This window comes from Ictalurus furcatus, chromosome 5 (genome assembly GCF_023375685.1).
Source record: "Ictalurus furcatus strain D&B chromosome 5, Billie_1.0, whole genome shotgun sequence".
Taxonomy (NCBI): Eukaryota; Metazoa; Chordata; class Actinopteri; order Siluriformes; family Ictaluridae; genus Ictalurus; species Ictalurus furcatus.
This window is the reverse complement of record NC_071259.1, coordinates 5088662-5110978: the sequence shown is the minus strand read 5'-3', so window position 1 is coordinate 5110978 and position 22317 is coordinate 5088662. Positions and strand designations below refer to the sequence as shown.

At 40.5% G+C, this 22317-nt stretch overlaps 2 protein-coding genes across 6 annotated transcripts; one reads left to right on the top strand and one right to left on the bottom strand.

The window, feature by feature from the left end:
• Window positions 1-8116: 8116 nt before the first annotated feature.
• Window positions 8117-11733, bottom strand: rmi1 (RMI1, RecQ mediated genome instability 1, homolog (S. cerevisiae)). The gene is made up of 2 exons (XM_053624361.1): window positions 11502-11733; window positions 8117-10547 (listed from the first exon to the last, which is right to left on the bottom strand). Exon 2 carries the CDS (start codon window positions 10513-10515, stop codon window positions 8566-8568), a length of 1950 nt encoding a protein of 649 aa, XP_053480336.1. The 5' UTR covers window positions 10516-10547; window positions 11502-11733; the 3' UTR covers window positions 8117-8565.
• Window positions 11734-11802: 69 nt separating this feature from the next.
• hnrnpk (heterogeneous nuclear ribonucleoprotein K) lies at window positions 11803-22153 on the top strand. 5 transcript variants are annotated; one of them, XM_053624362.1, is made up of 17 exons: window positions 11803-11878; window positions 13061-13164; window positions 14828-14925; window positions 15033-15089; window positions 16589-16632; window positions 17583-17655; window positions 17735-17848; window positions 17936-18064; window positions 18136-18446; window positions 18576-18629; window positions 18802-18847; window positions 19195-19210; window positions 19692-19718; window positions 19827-19859; window positions 20389-20456; window positions 20571-20740; window positions 21175-22153. In XM_053624362.1, exons 2-17 carry the CDS (start codon window positions 13101-13103, stop codon window positions 21203-21205), a joined length of 1335 nt encoding a protein of 444 aa, XP_053480337.1. In that variant the 5' UTR covers window positions 11803-11878; window positions 13061-13100; the 3' UTR covers window positions 21206-22153. The 5 variants fall into 5 exon arrangements, with proteins under 5 accessions (XP_053480337.1, XP_053480338.1, XP_053480340.1 ...); XM_053624363.1 differs by having other exon boundaries at window positions 11804-11878; window positions 13061-13158; window positions 21175-22152; XM_053624365.1 differs by lacking the exon at window positions 19692-19718 and having other exon boundaries at window positions 11804-11878; window positions 13061-13158; window positions 21175-22152.
• The last annotated feature ends 164 nt before the right edge of the window (window positions 22154-22317 follow it).

The following is a 22317-nucleotide window of genomic DNA, read 5'->3' as shown; positions in this document are numbered from 1 at the left end:
TGCCAATCTTTGTTTAGGACATGTTCGAGTAAACGAGTGCGTGTACGTAGATACTTCTGGGGCATTTTCATTGTTGTGGTTTGGCTCCATTTGCCCCTTTAGAACACAGGATATTGTAATGGCACTTGAAAGCTGACAACAGTATATGAGTTTTGAATTTCGGATATTATAAACACATCCATTCCATCCATTCATTTTCCATCCCACTTATTCGAGACCAGGGAGCTCAAGGCCGGGGACAAACTGAACGGGGTGCCAACACATCACAGGGCACAATCACACACCCAAATGGTAAATGGTCTGCACTTATAGAGCACTTTTTTTTAACCTTAACGGTTCCACTGTGTCTCATTCACCCATTCACACACACACACACACTCACACACCAATGGTAGCAGAGCTGCCATGCAAGGCGCTAACTTGCCATCAGGAGCAACTTGGGGTTCAGTGTCTTGCCCAAGGACACTTCGGCATGTGGAGTCATGTGAGGAATCGAACCGCCAACCCTACTATTAGTGGACAACCCACTCTACCACCTGAGCCACAGCCGCCCAAATGCCAATCAGACTGCACGGCATGTCTTTTGACTGGCGGAGGAAACAGGAGTACTCAGAAGAAACCCCCGAAGCATGAGAAGAGCATGCAAACTCCGTGCATGCAGGGCAGGGGCAGGATTCAAGCCCCCAACCCTGGAGGTGCGAGGCAAACGTGATAACCACTAAGCCACCGTGCCCTCCTGTATAGACGTAACATTACATAATTTTTTTTCAGTGGTGTATGTAATAAATTTACATGGTTTTTTTTTTCTGTTTTGAAATTCCTAGGAGTAAGATTTCTCTTTAAAAACATTTCATTCTAAATCTCAGGTTTGATTTAATAAAACAACAAAACAAAAAGAAATCAGAACCCTAAATACAAATCTCAAACATTTAAATCTCAAAAACACAGATTTTATGTAAATTAGGTCAACGGTGGAGCATCCAGGATTCCCTGGGCGGAAAGTAGAGCGGTGCAACAAATAAGTTTTCGTGTTCTACTGAAAAAGTTCATTTGCTACAGACGTTCACTCGATGCTTAATAAAAAGCCAGTGAAATGATTAGGGAATGTTCTACTGTAGCTAGTTAGGCTATGCCAGTGTTAGCTTGCTGGCAATCATTAGCAGCTAACAGCCAAAGTTAGCTGCTTTAATAAGAATGAACACTTTCAAGGCTCTTCTTCATATCTTCTGTTTCGACTTCACTGAAATCTAATCCAAGTCTTTCCCTTTCCCTTCATGAACGTGATCGTGGCAGATTGCTCTGATTGGCCGAATTCTAAATGTGTCCACACTCTGAAAACGTCTAACCCTGGATGCTTCGCCTTTGGCCTGATTTCCATAAAATCTGTAGTTTTGAGATTTGGATGTAAGATTCTGATTTTAATGAGATGTTTTTAAAGGCAAATCTTACTCCTAGCTAGTTCAAAACAAAGAAGAAAAATGAAACACTGACAAAAATGTCAGTCTATTAAATACACCACAGAAAACATTTTATTAATTTTATGTGACATGTACTACAGTATATAATTGAAATATACTAAATTCTTTTAAAGTAGCATGGAAAACCCCCTTCCCTGCACATTTGAGTGTTTTCCCTGAACTAACACACCGAATCAGCTAATTAACAGGTAACACTAAAATGTATGGAACAGGAGGTACTCCAGGACCAGGGTTGGGAACATTTGCCTTGGAGAGAAGTTCATCTAACTGATCATCATACTATAATGAAACGTTTCTATCCCGATGGGAGTGGTTTCTTCCAGGATGACTCCGCCCCATCCACCAGATCTCCAGATCTCAACCCACACTGAACATCTATGGGAGGTTTTCGAGCAACATGTTAGACAGCGCTCTCTACCACCATCATTAAAAAAACACAAACTGAGGGAAAGTGTTTTAGAAGAACAGAGGTCATTGCACCAGTACAGTCCCAAAGACTTGTGGTATTGATGCCAAGGAGCACTGAAGCTGTTCTTAAGGCTAATGGTGGCCCAACACTTGCAGAAAAGAAAAGTCGCACAAACATGATTCCCATGTGAATTTTATTTTTACTGTTCAAATGTAGATGGCGGCTGTGGATCAGGTGGTAGAGCGGGTTGTCCACTAATCATAGGGTTGATGGTTCGCTTCCCGGCCCATGTGACTCCACATGTCGAAGTGTCCTTGGGCAAGAAACTGAACCCCAAGTTGCTCCCGATGGCAAGTTTTCGCCTTGCATGGCAGCTCTGCTACCGTGTGTGTGTGAATGAGACACGGTGTAAAGTGCTTTGTAGAACCGTTCAGATTAAAAAAGTAGAGAAGATTTACCATGTAGATGATTCACATGTAGTGCATTTATTTTTCCCCCCACATGATTCATTTCTTTTTACATGCGATTTTTAAACAATTCATTTAATTTCACAGGATTTTTTTTTTTCATATAAATAATTACATTTCACTTTTTTTTTTTTACATGATTCTTTCATTTTCACATTTGATTTCTTTTGTGATTCATGGGATTCACTTAATTTCAAACGTGACCCCCCCCACTCCCCCACACACAATTCCTTAATTTTTTCCCCCATTCAATTTTGACATATGATTCATGAATTTTTGTTTAGTTCATTTATTTTCACATGGTCCATTCATTTTATGTGACTTTTTTTTTCCGTATTATAAATATAAAAATTTCACAAGAAAACTTTTCATGATTCCATTTATGTTCACGTTTCACACAATGACTTGACATTACATTTCACACGTGATTTTTACACGTTATTCGTTTATTTTCACATATGATTTTTTACACACAATTGAGGATTTTTTTGTTTTTTACGTTTCATTTATTCTCACATGTACAGTCATTTTTACGCAGGCCACATTTATTTTCATTTGTGATTTTTATCCCATGATTCATTTATTTTTACATGTTCCTGTTTCACACATATGGCATTCGCATGATGTCACATGTTTCCTTTCAGTGGACTTTTTCCACGTTTTTTTTTTTCTTCCAACTTTTAATCACATACGTTATAACACATTTTCACGTGAAATGTATGTGATTATTCTGCAAGGGTAGTGTTTTTTTTTATGTACATATGCAGTATATATTGTATTTGTGTATTTTTGCACAATACAATGGTGAGGAAAACCAAGAGCAAGAAGCAAAACAGATATGTGAGGATGAAGCAGCACAATTCGATCTCAGAGACACTTTTATGCATCTCAAACTTCATTTACATGAAACATTTCCATCCTATTTAATCACATTACTGTCACATATTATGTCTTCCCTATTGTGTTTAATTCAAATATATTTAGGCTGTGGTTTAACCATCATGTAAAATTTCTGAAGTCTGAGGATGCTATGGGCGTGGCATTGCCTTTTTTTTTTTTTTTTTTAGAGACTAGCAAAGGAAATCACTTACTGAAGGGAAGTGAACATCACTAAGCGATTTTTTCCTGAGTAACATATTCATGGTCTCTAGAATAAAAAGGTAAGCTCTGCAAAATAACTTTTTTTTTCTAAATAAATAAAGTATTTTAGAAGAAAAAAACAAAACTATAACATAAACACACACACACACACACACACATTCAGGAAATGAAACGACATTTGTTTTGACTATCACTGTTGTATTTTAATGCAATTAATATAATTTATTTTCAATAGTTCCATGCAATATATGTGATGTTAATGAATCAGTTCAATTTAATTACATTTGTCTGGAACAAAAATCTGCTACGTCATTCAGACACATGCTACGCAAACAAGCAAGCAATTTTGGTGAATTTCTCAAAAGAAACTGAAGAAAAGAATTGTGTCAACAATGTGTTTTAATTTGTTCAGAATGATGATTTATTTGTACACTGTGACTGAAAAAAGTAACCCATTTGACATCATCATGGTATTTCAGAATGTAAGGCAGACATCTGACATTTATATAACTGTAGGTCTTTTTGTCATATGTTGTTATATATTTTCAACATATAATGACAGAGGACACTTTAATAAATGCGTCTTAATAAACACATTTGAAAGCAATGCATTATGTGAGGAGTTCTTTTTAAATGGCTCTTTAGAGGCCAAAAAGTAGCTCTATTGTCCTGACTTCACTCTACCAAACTGATTATGAAGCATAAATCTAATTAAAACAAACTCATATCAATCATGTCCGCTTTATATTGCACAAATATTACGTTGTGCATTCTTATTTTTCGCCTAATTTTCCCAATTGCAATCAGAGCCAAAAATATGACTTCACTTTGATTAGAGCAACAATCTGACGGTAAGTCAGGAATACAACACTTGGTTGCTGCTACAGGAAAACACTCAAGAAGACGGTGGTGCGATTCGGCCTGATGCAAAGTTATTTCCCAATAATAGCACATTCCGAAGTCTTTTATTCCTCTTATACTACAGCAATTTTCCAATGATTGCAATTTTTATTTATTCCAAAAAAAGACACGTCATATTGTTTCTTCTTTTATAGCTATGATTAATATTGTGAACGCCCGTGAAACAAGTGAGATCCTGTCATCATTTACATTACAGCAGCTACGGAGTTATTCCCTCACAGGCCTCTCTTGAAGTAAATTAGACCAAAATAAATGCATCATGTCATGTTAAACAGGAAGTCCTCCATCCTGAAGACTCTTCCATGGTGGAAAATTTCAAGTTAAATTTAAAACTTTGCCTCTGACTGTTACAAAGTGTTGACAACTTCATCCATCCATCCATTTTCTATACCGCTTATCCTTCAGGGTCGTGGGGAACCTGGAGTCTATCCCAGGGAGTATCGGGTACAAGGTGGGGTACACCCTGGACAGGGTGCCAATCCCTCTCAGGGCACACTCACATACACATTCACACACCCATTCATACACTACGGACACTTTTGGATATGCCAATCAGGCTACCGTGCATGTCTTTGGACTGGGGGAGGAAACCGGAGTACCCAGAGGAAACCCCCGCAGCACGGGGAGAACATGCAAACTCCGCACACACAGGGCCACGGTGGGAATCGAACCCCCAACTCTGGAGGTGTGAGGCGAACATGCATGTATAAGCTGTTACTATAGAAAGTATAACGTATCAGACTGAGCTTATAGAAAGCTTACCAAGCTTGTCGGGGCAGTGGTGGCTTGGCGGTTAAGGTTCTGAGTTACTGGTTGGAAGGTCGGGGGTTCAAGCCCCAGCACTGCCAAGCTGCCACTGTTGGGCCCTTGAGCCCTCTTTGCTCCAGGGGCACTGTATCCTGGCTGACCCCAGCTTCCTAATATGCTGGGGTATGCGAAGAAAAGAATTTCACTGTGTATATGTGATCAATAAAGACTCCTTATCATTATCAACACCTTCTGAACAATCAGAATCAAGCATTCAGCAGCGCTAAATCAGTACTATGTAATTAGGCAAAATCACTTCTGTTGTGTACAGAATTAACAATATCCCCCAGAAATATTCTACATAAATTCTACAACGAGATGTTCATCGAAACATTTATCCCACACTGATGTTGTCCACTACTGATACGTGATTACACCCTCACCTTTCCACTGTTTTGATGTACAGCCTGATATTTTGGTCAGGTTTACAGCTTTGCGGTGGATTTTTATGATGAACTGGGAATCAAAGAGCAAGCACAGCAGCTGAGTTTTACACAATGTGTGGACTGGAAGCAGATCTGGCAACCTGTGGCTGTGCCGTAACTCTCAGGCGCTTAAGTCTCTCTGGTGTGACGTGAGCCATGACGCACGAGGTGTTGCAGGTATTGCGGGGGGAGTAGGAGGACTGTTATGAAAACAGGTGTTTCTCAAGGGGAGGTAGCTACTTTCTAAACACAGCCTTGCCATTTTTAGCATATACAAAGGGACGTGTCGTTTTCATATCGATTCATTTCACGGTCTATATATACACACAAATTCTAATAACAAAAGAAAAGGATTTACAGCTAAAAGACATGGAAAACTACACTCTCAAAAAAAAAAGGGGTACTAAACTTGGCATTTTCTTGACTTTGTGATGATACCTTTATACTGTGTGTGTATGTTATATATCTTTAACCTGGAAATGTGATTATACAGTACTGTGCAAAAATTTTAGGCACAAACAAAAATTATATTGTAGGCTGATAATCTTTCTTACAGATATTTTATGACTCCTACATTATCGAGTCAGTACAAAAAACATTTTAGATTCCCAAACATTAGTTTTCCAGCACAAAATGAAATGTTACAGAAAAATGTTTGTATGTCAGTAAAGAAAGTGACGTATTATTAAGAGACACTTTTCAGACAAAAAAAACACAATGAAGGTTGTTGGCTTTTGCTGCAAAAATAGTCAAAGTCTCCAGAAGAACCGTGGCTGGTTCTGCAAGATGCTCAATAAAACTTACATTTCCTTATAAAACTGCGCTAATTCTACCCGAGACTAGTATTTTTATTTATTTTTGTCACACCAAACATTGTCTTTGTTTCATTCACTACTATTTACTGCTCTTTATGTTGTTGTTTTTTTTATATATACACAATGATTTAATTTCATTATTTTGAAGGCATCTTTGTTCTACAGCATTTCTTTGCATGTGCCTAAAACTTTTGCACAGTACTGTATATGGAAAAAGAAAAGAGTTAAGGTATAATATTACATACATTTTAGGGTAAAGCTTTAAAAGGTACACTACACACACATTTCTAGGTAAAATACTCTTAAACACTTGATGGACCACCCCAGTGACAATGAATGGTACAGCTTAGTAAACTTATTTGTATAAATCAAGCTCAGGGTGGTCTAGCAGTAGGACAGCACATGGTACAGCAGTGGAATTGGCAATTTCATTACGTGAGAAGTGCTTTGGCTCTAATTGATGTCTAAATGGCACCATTATAGAGTGACAGAGTGATGCATGCTCCTCTGCTACCATCTACTGGTTCCCATTACAGTGGCAGACGGAAAACAGGAAACACTTCTTTCACCAAATGTCATGCAGTAAATATCAGCTGAGACTAATAAATAGGACAAATGCTTATTGTTAGTGTTTAGGCCAAACTTTGCATGCAAAGGCTGCAGTAACACTTGGTTTGGTAGCCTATGTGAATAAACAAGTTGATCAAATTTGCTGCTTTTTTGAGCATTTTATCTAAAGTAATAGAGCACATGATAGTAATAAAGCAAGTCTTAGTCAAAGGTAGCAGAACATTAAAGAACAGACATTCAAACTTAAACTTGATTTTTGCTGTGATTCTAACCTTTTAACACCACTGTAAAGCTGGTTTTGCACCAGAATCAGAGTGAGGTGGGATGGAATGTGATGGAGTGGGGTGGAGTGAGATGGAGTGGGATGGAGTAGGGTGGAGTGGGGTGGATTGAGACAGAGTGGGGTGGAGTGGGATGGAGTTGAGTGTAATAGAATAGGATGGAGTGGGGTAGAGTAGGATGGAGTGAGATGGAGTAGGATGGTGTAAGATGGAGTAGGATGGAGTGAGATGGAGTAGGATGGAGTGAGATGGAGTAGGATGGAGTGGAGTGAGATGGAGTAGGTTGGAGTGGAGTGAGATGGAGTAGGATGGAGTGAGATGGAGTAGGATGGTGTAAGATGGAGTGAGATGGAGCGAGATGGAGTGTAGGATGGAGTAGGATGGAGTGGAGTGAGATGGAGTAGGATGGTGTAAGATGGAGTGAGATGGCGTGTAGGATGGAGTGAGATGAAGTAGGATGGTGTAAGATGGAGTAAGATGGAGTGAGAGAGTAGGATGAAGCGAAATGGAGTAGGATGGAGTGAGGTGGAGTGAGATGAAGTAGGACGGAGTAGGGTGGATTCAAAAGAAAGAAGAAAAAAATAAGAAGGGACAGAAAGAAAAATAAATAAACAAAGAATGAGAAAGAACGAAAGAAAGAAAGAGACAGAAAAATAAAGACAAAGAAAATGAGAAAGAAAAAAAGATAAAAAGCTGGACTCACATTGCAGAATATAGCATGAATATTGCATTGCATTGCATTGCAATGAGCGAAAAAATTTGTGTGCCCGCTGTAAAATGCCATATTGATGGACATATTGGTGTAAAATATAAAACAATCATCTAGTCACTATATGACACAATTGATGATGAGCTTTATACATTTATTTTTGCAATTATAGTAGAAATTAAAAAAAAAAAAAACATTAAAAGAAAACAGACAACTTAAAAAAATTAATAAATAAAATAAACACTCGCTAAATGCCAAGCATACATTTTCAGAAAGTTCTGGACTGTGCGTTAGAGTTAGCACTGGAAGTTTATCTGAATTATTATTTTGTTGCTAATTGTTTTGGAAAACAAAATTCAGATTGCAAAAATGCACATTTCTACATTTTATATAGTACAGGAATGCAAAAAAAAAAAAAGTATTAAAATCAGATGGAATTTTTTATTACAACTGTTTTTAATGCATTTAGTCCTTCAGTTATCATTATTTAAGTTGCACAATGCTAACTGACACCTGCCTGCTTTCATTCAATAGCAACAATAACATTTTAAGATAACAGATAACAACACAGCAGCACATGTGTTAGGACCTCCTGTCTGTTACCCTCTTCTGTATTTCACAGCACTCTCTGCCCGTCAGTGGATCGGCTCCTAGCACCATACCTGTCCCGTTCGGATCTACCTGCACACTCATCACACAGCACATATCCACCAGCTCCCTCTGACAGTTCTGTATCCCAGCGTCCACCACACCACGCTTTGCTGGATCCTTCCTTAGAACTTTAGATTCTGCTGCTGAGAAGCCAATCAGATTTGCCAGCAAACTGTCTGATAGATCCACATCCAGGTATCCGGTCCCGTCTGATATGGTGGCCCTGACTTTCCATTCCCCACCACTGCTGCGCAGGCTCCCCAGCAGAGTGACTATAAAGGCATGCAGCCGCACTACTTGAGTACTATGAGGTGGCCAAACACCAGCCTTCAAAATACAAAGGTAGTTTAGGATTGACGTGTCAGCTTTTTTGCTGCAGTTGTTTGCAGGAACCTGTGATTTGGGCTCATATCTGGCCATCTTTGGTCCTGGGGAAGAGGAGGAGTTGTCATCTGAATCAATTTCAATAACTTCAATTGGATTTGCCTCACTGAGGGGAATGCTGGAGGATAAACTAAGGCGATTTGATGGTCGGGATTGGTTGAGGATTGTTGCGTCAGTTTTTTTGCTGTAGTTGTTTGCAGGAACCTGCAATCTGGACTCATATCTGGCTATCTTTGGTTCTGGGGAAGGGGCGAAGTAGTCATCTGCATCAACTTCAATAACTTCAACTGGATTTGCCTCACTGAGGTGAGCTTTGGAGGGTAAACGAAGATGATTTGATGCTTTGGGTTGGTTGAATTGACCATCTGTTTGTACGTAGTCAGAACTTGAAACATCCTGTTGTTGTGTTCCTCCATTTTCCTCAGGTCTACTGCTAGGTAGGATTTCAGGATCGGTAGGTGACAACAGGTCATCCAATTCCTCCATTGGAATGTCATCAAAGTCCTCTGGACCATTACTGAAGTCATCTGGATTGTTGCCCCAGTCGTCTAGCCCATGGTTAGAGTCTTCTTGCCAATTGTTGCCAATGTCCTCTGGATAATCCATGAAATCATCCGGAACGTTATCAAAGTCCTCGTCTGGAATATCGGCTACATCTGTCCCACTCTGTCTAGAAATGGGTGCCGCTTCAAGGGTGCTTAATCTAGAGTTCTCTAAATGACGAGGCTCATTTCTGCTGATCATTTGCAAGTTCAGGCTGCTTGGAATGCTCTCATATCCGCTGTCCAGGGTTCCCTCGATTCTTGCTCCTTGCCTGACCTCTTGATCTTCTGCTTCTTGCTGATGGTTTTCCTCAGGCAACCCTAAGGTTCTGTAGAGCACCCTGCTCTGAGAATGCACCTCCATCAGCTCCTCTACTTCTCCACCAAGAACCTTCACATTCTCCGGTTTGAGCAGCAGCACCCCCAGACGTACCATCACCATTCCCACCACCTGCAGCTTGGTGCCTGGGGGCAGGTTGGCAGTGAGAGCTGGAATAGGTCGGTACTCTATGCCCTCCAGGTTCTGAACACCGTCAGTGAGCTGCAGCATCAGCATTCGAGTCGGCTTCGCCTCCCATGGTTTCTGGGTGGCCTGCGTCACGGCTGTGACTTCATCATTGGAGCAATGAGAGCCGCGGACACGCTGGAGTTGAGAATAGGCCGGCTGGCTAATATCCAAGAGCGAGTCCACCTGGAGGCAGTAGCAGCCATTCAGTTCCATCTTTTCGGCCTCAGAAATGCCAGCAGGAAGGACGGGATGAGCCAAGTCACGGAGGTCTGTAAGAAGCCACTGGTCCAGAACTTGTTGGTTTAGCTGGGCTTGAGGCAAGGCCACGCCACCTGCCTCCTCCGTTACCCATTCAACACAGGCATCCAGCCATGCCTGGGGCACCTGGATGTGCCATGTGGAGCGCAGCCAGGCCTGGGTGGCCTGGGTACCACCGTCCACTGGCATCCTCTTCCTGTTCACTGACACAGCTCTCAGTTCTAAACAAATAGGAAGCAAATTACTAAATCACTAAATGATTCAATAAAGCCCATTTTAGACTGTGTGCTTTTAGTGGTCATTTAAGATTATTACTTGTCACCCTGTACAAGATGATCCCATTAAATTTGGAGCTGAGATAATGCATTCTCCTTGTAAGAACATACGATGAAGATCCTCCAACGATAGACCTCTGATTAAAGAAAATGAGTACATACTGCTTATGTCGTCAATCAAATATTCTTCAAAGTGAGCTTGAGGTATTTAGGATATTCTTCTGTCCACTAGCATGTTTCATTCAGTAGTATTTGTAGCTGTCCCGTATGTTTCGCGCAATCCTATCCCATCCTCCTATTAGCAAGCATCATAGTAGTGCTCACACTCTGAAAATTATCATCGACTGTCTTTTGGTGAGCACATCACGTTATGTGTCCTACAATCGCCAACCTCAACTCATGACCAAGGAATTTTGCTGTCTTGTTTTTTCATCAAGATCATAATATAAAGCCGGCTTAACAGTCATAAAACACTGTTCTGACTCCAGACATGTGACATTCAGCATCCAATGATGATTTTCTTAATATGGAAAAAAAAAAAATAAAGTTTCTAAAAAACATGAAGAAAGAAGGTTTGAAGTTTATGCAATGCTTCAACCATGGTCATTTCCTAGATTGTACAGATATCATCATTGACTAACTGCTGAAGCTTTCATTTTAAACAAACTGCCTATGTTTACATTATGTCAATATAGAATACACATGCACATTTCAAATGTATGTGACTCTCTCAGATTACCCTCAGTTATTTCAGATCTAATAAATTCAGATCGAAAAATCAACCATAAAGTTATCTTGATAAAGTGCAGCATTTACAGAAGTGCAATTAGCAATTAGCATTAGATAACCAGTTAACTAACTCTATTTCTCAGAGTAGATATATTTTTTTTAAATACTCACAAAAACAGACAAGTAGAACAATTTCAGCAGTTATGTTTCAAACAGTTTCCCAGCATTGTCTAAATATATATATTTTTGCTAAATGTTATCTAATATATTGCATTTCCATATTTCCATAGATATTACCAAGCAGCTTCTAACTTCAATACAACCCCGGTCTAACAACCATGCTGAGAATTATATGGGCGGGATGTTTAAGATTGACAGCTACTTTGTCTAATGAGCATTTAGTCTCCGGCCCTTTAGACCTATCAGAGCGCTTCTCATTTGGAGGGCTGTGCTTTCATTGGTCTACGCCAAGGCGGGTTTTCCCTATGTGTGCGTGTGTGTGCGCGCGGTGTTATTAGGGGAGGAGGACTCTGGACGATAGATTTAAGGTTGGTTGCTGTTTCCTGGTGTGAGTGGAAAAAACAAAAAAACAACAACAACAAAGCAAAATAGCATATTTTTTATTTTAAATATACTGAAAGATTTGTTGATCGATGTGCACGTTTCTTCTACGCATTTGACTTTATTTGAGTTTGAGTCTCATTCTAGTTCACGAGAAAACGTTAGCGTTCATGCTAGTCGTGGTGTTCTCGGCTAGCTAGCTGCTTTGCCGAGGGTTTCATTTTCGTTTATGGGAGAAATATTTAGCTTTTAATATACATGTATGGATATAATTTAATACTTCAGGTTTATATACAGAATCAGGCCAGACAATAAACCACCGCGTGAGTCTAAATTCGTTTAATTCGAGAACATTCCTAATAGGCGGAAGTTAGCCAGCTAGCTTGCTAGCTCGGGTTATCTATTGTTAATTAGATAACGTTAGCAAGGAACGCTAGCTAGTTTGCTAACGCTAGTTTGTGTTTTGAATGCTTGGTATTAATTACGGCTCGATAAACGAGATTGAAAAGAGCAGTTTGTAAAAGGCCAACGTATTTATGGTTTCATATGGCGGATTTTACTACCGTTTCCTTTGTTCTTATTAAATTAGCTAGCATGAATGCTTTGGTGTGAATGTTCGTTAATGCAACTGAGTGAGATTAGCCGAGCTCGCGCTATGCTTGTAAAACACTTACATTCGCTACAACAGAAAAAAAAGACACTCAAATGCGTGGATTAAATTTTAATTTTGATGACAGCTCTGAGATTTTTCCTGGTATAATGATTGTTTTTCAGAGTAAACATAAACACTTAGCAACCTAAACACTCTCTACACCGTTTCCTTGTTTAATAATTGGCCAGCTTGTGTTGTGTAATCCTTGTTGCTATGTTTGTGGCTTTGGTGTGTTTGCAAGCCAAAGAAAAGATGTCGGTTTGATTAACAACATTTGAAGAGCAATTTTTTTTTGTCTTTTAAAGTTTAGTTGATTTCTCTTCAGAACCAGAGCCAAATCTGTTACAATTATTATAATTAAATCAATTCATGTTGATGCAGATTGTTTTCTTTTAAAGCTCAGTAGCTTAAATGCGAGCTCATGTCCTCTCGAATCTCACTCTAGTTTTCTTTTGACCAAACTTTTTTAGATTAGGCTGTAAATTACGTTTCTCTCTGTGTTTCTTTTAACCCTCAGATTTACTAAGCCCAGCGAGGATCTCCAGTACAATTAAATAATGGACACGGAAAACGACCAGCAAGAAGAGGAGACTTTCAGCAGCACGGAGAGCAATGGTAATGGTCAGTGTTTGTACGTCTTGAGACCTTTTACCTCGACTTAATAGAAAACTGGTAGTGCAGTTTTCGTGTCGCGTGCAGACCCGATAAAGTATTTCCACATACCAAACAAAGCCCGGTAACGTATGATTGCATCTTTAGTAGTTCAGCTATGATAGGTTTCTAAACACAAGCTGGTGCGATTCGTGTAGCAGATCTTTTTGTTGGCAGCTTATCAGACCAGAGACTAGCTACAGGATTAGACACATTAGCTCAGAAAGGGGAGTGTTTCCATAGATGTTCATAGATTGTCTATGGAACAACACTCCCTACCTCAATACTCTCCTTGAGGTGCTGTTCCTTCACGCAGCCTGTGATCGGTTAACGACCGGTGCCTGGTAGTGCCTACCCAGTGAGGCATGAAGCTTCAAAATGTCTGTCCCTCAGTGGTGGAACAGACTTCTGACCTGAATCCGGACGGCAGAATCAGTCACTGTTAGGCTTGCTGCGATAATCGGTGTTACACGGTGTTCGTCCCCACACCGATTATGTCACTTGCCCACCATGGCACTGCCCCACCGTTGTTTTTCCTTTTTTATAGTAATAAAAAACATTTGGTTCAGGTAGAGAAAGGACGCTAGAATTAAAAACGCGTCTGCTCAATTCCTCACGAGCCGAATGAATCCGAGTTGCAGATCAGATCAGCAGGAGTCAGATTTCATTCGTCATGAGTGAGAGTGAGGCGAGCTGACTGACAAGACGATGGTGAAAAATTTGGTTTCAAAAGTTCTATGTTTAATATAAGCGAGTTTGTCATTGTACTGTTTTGTAGTTGTTGTGTTTTTCATTACGAGTAATAATGAATCCACCATTCAAGCAATTGCCGCCCTGAATTGCTGCTAATTCGAAAGTGAAATGTGCACGGCTACACAGGCATTCAGAAGCGATTAACCGGTGGGAAAATTTCCTCACAGTCACGTCCCCAGTCATTTATCTTGACAGCAAAAAAAAATATAGTTACAGACCCACTTCTTCCATGAACACTTAACTAACCCCTAACTTGTCCCCACTCAAAAATAAATCTGCACTTACGCTGGCTCTTACACCTCTACTCTGTGCACTTCGCTACTCTAGAACTCCATTAAAAATCTTGCATGGTAGCACTGTGTGTTCTCCACTTGATATTGCTTTGCTTGTATTTCCTCATTTGTAATACGCTTTGGATAAACGCATCCGCTAAACTAATAATGTATGTAAATGTAGCTTTTCATTTTATTTACCTTCTCTGGTTAAAAGACCGTTGCTGAAGTATAAACAGAATGTTTAGGCTAATCGGTCAAAAGCGGTATAATATGACACGCCTCTGAAACACGACCACATTAGCTACGGACTAATCGTTAAAAGTTAAGCATTAGACGTGGTCTGTGGCCGGGAGTCCAAGAGAGCAAAATGTCGGGGAGGGGGGGTGTTGGTGTGGCATTAGGCAATCATGGGGGGGGTGTTGGTGTGGCATTAGGCAATCATGGGAGGCTGCGAGCTCATATAGTGGAAGGGGTAGGAACAAGGAATTGTGTGTGTGTGTGTTTTATATATTGGTTGACATTTCACAAATTTCAGTTTTTATGCGCTGAAACTTTTAAGTCCGCGTGTGCTGTGATGCTTATAGTTTGTGTTTTGTGTATTTCAGGTAAGCGCCCCGCAGAGGATGCTGACGATGAGCCAACGTACAAGCGCTCGCGAAAATCTGATGACATGGTGGAACTGCGCGTGTTGTTACAGAGCAAAGTGAGCACTCGTACACTGGAATATGGCAGGGCTTCACTTAACTGATTGAATTCTTTCACAAAAGTGGTGTTTTTGGATAACCGCGTGTCCCTCATCCGCAATTTCAGAATGCTGGAGCTGTGATCGGAAAGGGGGGCAAGAACATTAAAGCTCTGCGCAGTGATGTGAGTAAATGACTTTTCTGTCTTTGTGTCCTGCATGTTCACAATCACACGTACGTAGAAATCTGTAACACTTTTTTTTTTTTTTTTTTCTCTTCAATGTTAAAAACAGTCATTTTCTAATCTAATCTCTAGCCACCGTTTGTAGACTCTGCGTGATCACCACTGAAACTCGTTTCTCTTTACTGATGAAAGACAAGAAAACCTGTTGACTCGTAAAATGTTGATGATTAAAGTCGAAGAAACATGTCCTGTTTTTCTCAGTACACGGAAACAGGTTAAATCTTGTTCATGGTAGTCGCGCACACACTACAAACACGGTGGATTGAGATTAGTCTTGCGTGTTCCTAAAGCCGGTTTTACACTGTGCGATTCCAGCGGCTTTTTATGATTACTCGTCATGCCATACAAGATGCCCCCTGTACGAGTTCGATAACGGACCGCGATAACTGCATGTCGGATTAAACAACAAAGACGGCTCAGCTACGAACGTACCGACACGGGTTTGTGGCTCTTTAACTAGAAAGCATAAAAATAGTTTCACGTTGTCATAATTGCAAATAAACTCTATGAGCAGAGCGTTTGCTTGTTAATTCACTAGCTACACGCGTGAAAGCTGTAATTCATCCTCTGTTTCTTTCCATGTCGCCGCCTTATTTTATTTATTTATTTATTTATTTTGGGTGTCCTGTCATGATTTAACTGTAATGAAACAGAGAGACGTTCTGTCTACTGCTGAAATTGAACAAACTGCTCTTCTTTTAAATCCCATACGTTTTGTTTACGTTTCGCCATTGCCACTACCGTGTTTGTAGCCGTCCCATGAGTTTTGTGTAATCATATGCCGTCCTGCTATTGGTAGATTTTAGACAGGTGTCATAACCAAAGATTATACTATACAATGTGCGATGGTGCATGTGATTTGTGAAATCGGGCTGAATATCGTACAGTGTAAAGCTGGATTAATGTTTTTAAAGGGGGGGAAAAAAAACAATAACTTATATTCTTATCATTGTTTCCCCTGGTCCATAATTGTGAATATAATGTTTTAGTTTCTAGAGTACTGGGGAAATTGTTAGAATGTTATACGTTGTGGTCATTAGTTGTGTTTTTCATGTGAAATATACTCTTTAACGTTTAATTACAGCAAGCTAGATGCTAAAAGTAATTTATAAAGGTCAAAAAAAAAAAATACATATTCATTGCTTTCTTCTTGTCCTGTCCTCCATTTTCCTCCAGCAATATCAGAATATGAAATCACACTTGACATTTTTTTTCCAATTAAAAATTGTACTCCTCTTCCATTCCCTCTCCCCCTTTTTCCTTGTTTTTGTATTTGTTGTTTATTTTTTGGCCAATTCCAATATTCTGGATCGACATGTCCCGCCCACCTGCGTTGCTGCCTGACCTCCTGACTCCCTGGTTGGCCCTGCCCATAATCGCGCCCATTCCTTTTGGGCGCCTTACTTGATTGCTCTGGGTGCTTGGCCCCGCCCCTGCAGTACAATGCCACTGTGTCAGTCCCAGACAGCAGTGGGCCCGAGCGGTACGTGCCACTCAAGATACTCCAACCTCCAAATACTATCCACACTGTTACTGACTATATCAGTACTGTTAATGATGTCCTTCATGTACCAGATAACTCCCTACTGCCATAAACCTCCTCTCATAAATATGGTTAGAGTGATGTCATGACTGTCAATCTTAAGTGCCGTAATGTTATGCAAAGTGCCTGTACTAGTGTCATCTCAGTCCTTTAATGACTCTGACCCCTTTTTTTTCTTTCCGTCCTTAATCGAAAAGACCAGAAGTTGTATTAGAAGTGCTTCATTTGACCTGTTAGAGATTCAGTGAAATATTTGCAGAGCATAATATTAACACAAGTTAATTTATTCCTAATGCAACAATGAGATTTATGATATAAGGGTGATGGAGCAGTACAAAATGCATTAATTATTTCTTTCTTCTTTGTATTGTGATGTGGTGTTTGGCTTATTTGGAAAGCCTAAAAAAAATTACCAGTGATCCATGCCATGCATCCCCTCATCATTCTCTCTGTTTATTTCAAATCCTGTCTCTCATTCCTGTAACACTAAACGACTTCTTGCTTCATTTACTCATTACACTTGCATTAGAGTCCTCTTTCTGTCTCTTGTTCCACTCAGTTTCCTGGGTTTTTTTTGCTTTTTTTTTTTTAATGTGCTAAAGCATTTAAGTGCTGCTTTATCATGCAGTGCACACCTCTTCTCCTCCACCCTGCTTTTTCAGGGACCGGAAGGAGCCTCACAGCATTATTTTTGCTTTCTTCTTTCTCTGTGGTGCATCACTCCTTTTTATTTTCTTCTGTGCATGAGGGAGTGCATGACAATATCATTAATACACAGCACAGGGGGCGCACATTGAGTGCAATGACCCACGAGTACTCGCCACATGTCTAATAGTCATTCTCGCTCTCATGTCTTCCTGTGTGACGAATCACAACGGCACACTTCAAAGGATCCTGAGCATCAACGCAGACATTCCAACTGTAGCTGATATCCTGCTGAAGATCATCCCTACACTAGAGGAGGTAAGGGTACCTGTCTTAGTTGCCTATTTGGGTAAACGCCATCTGAATGTTGAGTTGACACTTTATTTTTTTGGTGTAGTATCAGCATCATAAAGGGGTGGACTTTGATTGTGAGTTGCGGCTGCTGATCCATCAGAGTTTAGCAGGGAGCATCATCGGCGTGAAGGGGGCCAAAATCAAAGAGCTGCGCGAGGTGAGGTTCACAAAGTGAAATTCTTACAGACTGATTATGAAACTTACTCAAAGAACTGATTTTACATGTTGTGTTGTATTATACCAGAGCACCCAGACTACCATCAAGCTGTTCCAGGAGTGCTGTCCTCAGTCCACTGACCGCGTGGTGCTGATTGGTGGTAAAGCAGACAGGGTTGTGCAGTGCATTAAGACCATGCTGGAGCTCATTGCTGAGGTAAAACATTTGTCTGCTCAATTACTACATGTCAGCGAAAGCTCTGTTTTGTAATAATTTATTCTCTATAGGCACCCATTAAAGGCCGTGCACAGCCGTATGATCCAAACTTTTACGACGAGACGTACGACTATGGTGGCTACACCGTGATGTACGAAGAACGTGGCCGCCGGCCAATGGGAGGGGGGTTCCCCTCGCGGGACCGTGGGTTTGATCGCATGCCCCCTCGCTCCGGCCCCCGGGCTCACCACATGCCGCCAAGAGGGAGAGACTACGATGACATGAGTCCGAGAAGAGGCCCTCCGCCACCCCAGAGGGGAGGCAGAGGTGGGGCCCGACCCCCGCGCAACATGCCGATGGGACCTCCCCACCATCGCCGAGGGTGAGCGGGCCGCCTATTCAAAATAGCATTCGTTGGGTATTTAGTCACAAGTCAATGGATTTATGAAGTAAGCTTCGTTAACCTTGCATAAAGTTTGCTGACTGTGTGTGTGGCCATGTGTGTTTGCAGTGACGACCAGTATTCCTACAGTTCCCACCGCAGTCACTCGGACGACAGGCGGCAGTAAGTCTCTTCTGCGATGTAGTTTGTTTTTAAGTGCAGCGGAGCATTTCTATGAGCTTTCTACGCTAGCACTACAGTGTCTCTTAATCATACCCAGTACACCATTAGCACCTAATACACAAATATGCAGTTTGTCCTTAAATGTTGCATTTGTTTTCTTTTTCATCTTTAGTGGGGACAGGAGAGGAAGACCTGGGGATCGCTACGGTGGCAGTATGGTGAGAGCAAATGTGGATATCCTGCATATGATACACAAAAATTATCTAGAAAATATATGCTTTATTAGTGACCAAAGATATTGGGCTTTGCCTAAACTCATGCCAAAGTCTTAATGCCGTTACACCAAAGTCGAGGGCTCGTTTTCATAGGAAATGTGTTCTCGTAGTCTTTAGTGGACAGATGGTTGGATTGGGAAAAAGCAGCCCCCAAGTTGTTACTTGGCAACAGATTTGCTAGTTTCCATAGAGACAGGAAAAAGACTGAAACAGCTGAAGAAGGCATTCATTTGTTAGTTGGCTAAAACTGTGTTTTAAGACCCTTACAATTTTTTTGTTGTCTTTTTCAGAATGATGGCGGCTACGGTAGGTGTCCGTTTTATACTGTTTAGATATTTTTTTACTGGAGTTGATGTGGCCATTTGAGTGCCTTTTCAACGGCAAAAAGCACAAAATTTAAGCACCAAAAAAACTGGAATTGGTACCAACAGAAACACGATTGAGGAGCTAGCAGAACTGCTCATTTCTGTTAATATTACAGTTTGCAACCTTATGTATATACAGATAAACACTAAATATACTTAGAGAGAAAATATAATACATGAACAAATACTCTTGTTTTTGATTGTATTGAGTGGGACTTTTAGTGCACACTTAGTGTCCTTGCAATGTAATTAAACACATTTTAGTTTTTGTCCTGTTGTAGATTTCTCTTTGTTAGTCAGTGAGCCTTTTTGTCTAATTTTGTTATTGGATTGACGATTAACAATGATTGGATTTGAAATTAACAATAATGCGTTGTAATGATGGTCACTTACTGTCATCCCTGTGACCATCCTGAATCTAGAAATTCATCTAGCAGCAGATCCTCAAGGTCTGTTTGACTCCTGTTTAGGCCAGTAGTTGTACACATTTGCAGTAAAAAAAAATCACCTGTTTTTCTCACGCTGTCTCTCTCTGTCTCTCTTCAAACAAACATTAGACAACAGCTCATCCTGGGATAACTATCATTCTGGTAAGCATTCTATACACTAGATGAGCATTTACTTCTAATCTGTAGTAATGGTAGGATGGTGCCGCTTGTAGTATCATGGGAATGGTTTTTGGACCTAAATTCCACATGCACATTATTGCTGTGGTTGCGGGGACTACGGTTGCTGCTATGGCCTTGGAACTGCAATTACCACATGCAGTTTTGCACTCGGGTCTCTTTTAGTGAACAAGGGACTAGATCAACAAAGACTTCATGTACAAACCATAATGAACTTTTTTACTTTCACGCTATCCGTTGTTACTCAGATGAGGACGGGTTCCCTTGAGTCTGGTTCCTCTCAAGGTTTCTTCCTCATATCATCTTGGGGAGTTTTTCCTTTCCACCGGCTTGCTCAATATGGATAAATTCACACACTTGAAATCTGTATCCTGTGTTTTATATTTCTGTAAAGTTGCTTTGAGACACTGACTGTTGTAAAAAGTGTTATACACATAAAATTGAATTGAATGGAATAGTAATAAATGGCTCATCTCTTCCGTGTGTCCTCCAGGGGGAAGAGGTAGCTACAGTGACATGGGAGGTCCTGTCATCACCACGCAAGTGACTATTCCCAAAGATGTGCGTATGAACACACCAATGACCTTGAACACATTAAACATTACATTACAGGCCCTTACATGAGGCACATGTACACGTACTAGCCCGCTTCTTCATCCGTGTCTGCGTTTCTAGTTGGCTGGATCCATCATCGGAAAGGGAGGCCAGAGGATTAAGCAGATCCGCCGAGAATCTGGAGCGTCGATCAAAATCGACGACCCGCTCCAGGGCTCTGAAGATCGCATCATCACCATCGCTGGCACGCAGGACCAGATTCAGAACGCGCAGTACCTGCTACAGAACAGGCAAGTCCTGTCGGTGTGGTGTTTATTTTCTTTTGAATTTTTGAAGTGCTGTTTTCAACAAAAGTAACAAAATGGAAATGTCTTTTTATTTATTTTATTATTATTAAAATATTTCCGTGCATCCAGGCAGATTTTTACAATTCGTACTGAAAATCTTTTAATTTGATCTTTATGAAACTCCTAACAAAGCAATACACCCGCCCGTGGCATGTTGAAAGAGCTGCATAAAAGCCAGGGATGTGGCGCGAAAGATTTTGCATGAGCCTCGCACCAGGGAGTTTCTGACCATGAATAATGTGCACAACCGGATTCCGCTTACATCCAAACAGCATCTAATGCAGAAGCCATTGCCTCAACTGTGATGTGCACTTGGATTTAGAAGTGCGCATATTAGTCAGTACTTACCCCTCTATTTGTTCTCCTCTCCCCTGCAGTGCTCTTCACATCCTGGGACGCCATGACTAACCTGACTCGCCCTCCACCTCTCTCAGGACCTGCCACACCACTCCACGTGTGAAACCCTGCAACCCCTCCACCTCCATTACTCTGCGGCATCTTAGATTTTGTGTGAGATCTTTTCCCGAGCTTTCAGCTTCAGCAGATGAATCGGTTGGGAATGTCCTCCCTGTTATCTAAGATTGAGTTCATATTTTGCTTGGCTTTTTTATTAATTAAAAAAAAATTTATAAAATGTGGATTTTACTTTCATTTTGTTAAGCGCCATGCTTGCAACGCTTCACAGAAAAGCCTGCTGTTGGGTTTTGTGTTGCTTTTCTTCAACCATCCCAAATCAATCCAGAATGTGTATACATTTCTTGTTTGTTTTTGTTTTTTTTTTGTTTTGTTTTTTTATAAAGATTTACTGTGTTTTCTTTTATGGAGGTGAAGCGGGGGAAAACTTTCTTGTGGCGGTATGGAGAACATGGTGTGTAAATATCCAGTCATTTATATTCGAAAAAGACGAATTGGTATATGAATCAGAAATCCCGTACCTGTTCTGTCTGTGTGTCGCTCTCTTCTGAAGATCCAGGCTTTACAGATTAATGTTGTAGGTTGTGTATCAGTTTTCTCTCCCCAGTTTAATGCTGGGTTTTAAAACCTGGTATTTATCCAATTTGCTCTACCTCTGGAATTTTTTCATAGGTCTGCCACGCTGAAATGGGGCCCTTTCTTTTCTTTCTTTTTTTTTTTTCCCCCTTCCTTCTTCTTTTTAAATTGAAAATGTGGGTGTGAAGTTCTACTACTTTAGATGTGTTTGTCAGGACAGAACAGTGAATTGGGGGTTTTCTCCCTCTGTTTTGTTTTGGGTTTCTTTTCTTATTCAAATTGTCTGAGGTTCCTCACCCCAATACATTTGTAGACTGTCATTTGTCGACAATAATAAAAGTTATGCCAGTTTTTTTTTAATGAAACTTGTGTTTTGTCTTGATGTAGTGCAGTAGCCGTGATGAAGAATTCTCAACAGTTCGTGCCAATTTTATCGTTAAAGGCTGAAACCCAAATCCTTTTCTTTGAACCAGCACACTACATCGGGTTTGGAAGCCATTATTCTACACTATGTAGTGCACAAATACTGG

Coding starts and splice junctions, on each gene's coding strand:
- rmi1 (XM_053624361.1), bottom strand. CDS start 10,515: ATGCCAGTGGACGGTGGTACCCAGGCCACCCAGGCCTGGCTGCGCTCC.
- hnrnpk (XM_053624362.1), top strand. CDS start 13,101: ATGGACACGGAAAACGACCAGCAAGAAGAGGAGACTTTCAGCAGCACG. Junction 13,165..14,827: donor CACGGAGAGCAATGGTAATG/GTCAGTGTTTGT, acceptor TGTGTATTTCAG/GTAAGCGCCCCGCAGAGGAT. Junction 14,926..15,032: donor GCGTGTTGTTACAGAGCAAA/GTGAGCACTCGT, acceptor CCGCAATTTCAG/AATGCTGGAGCTGTGATCGG.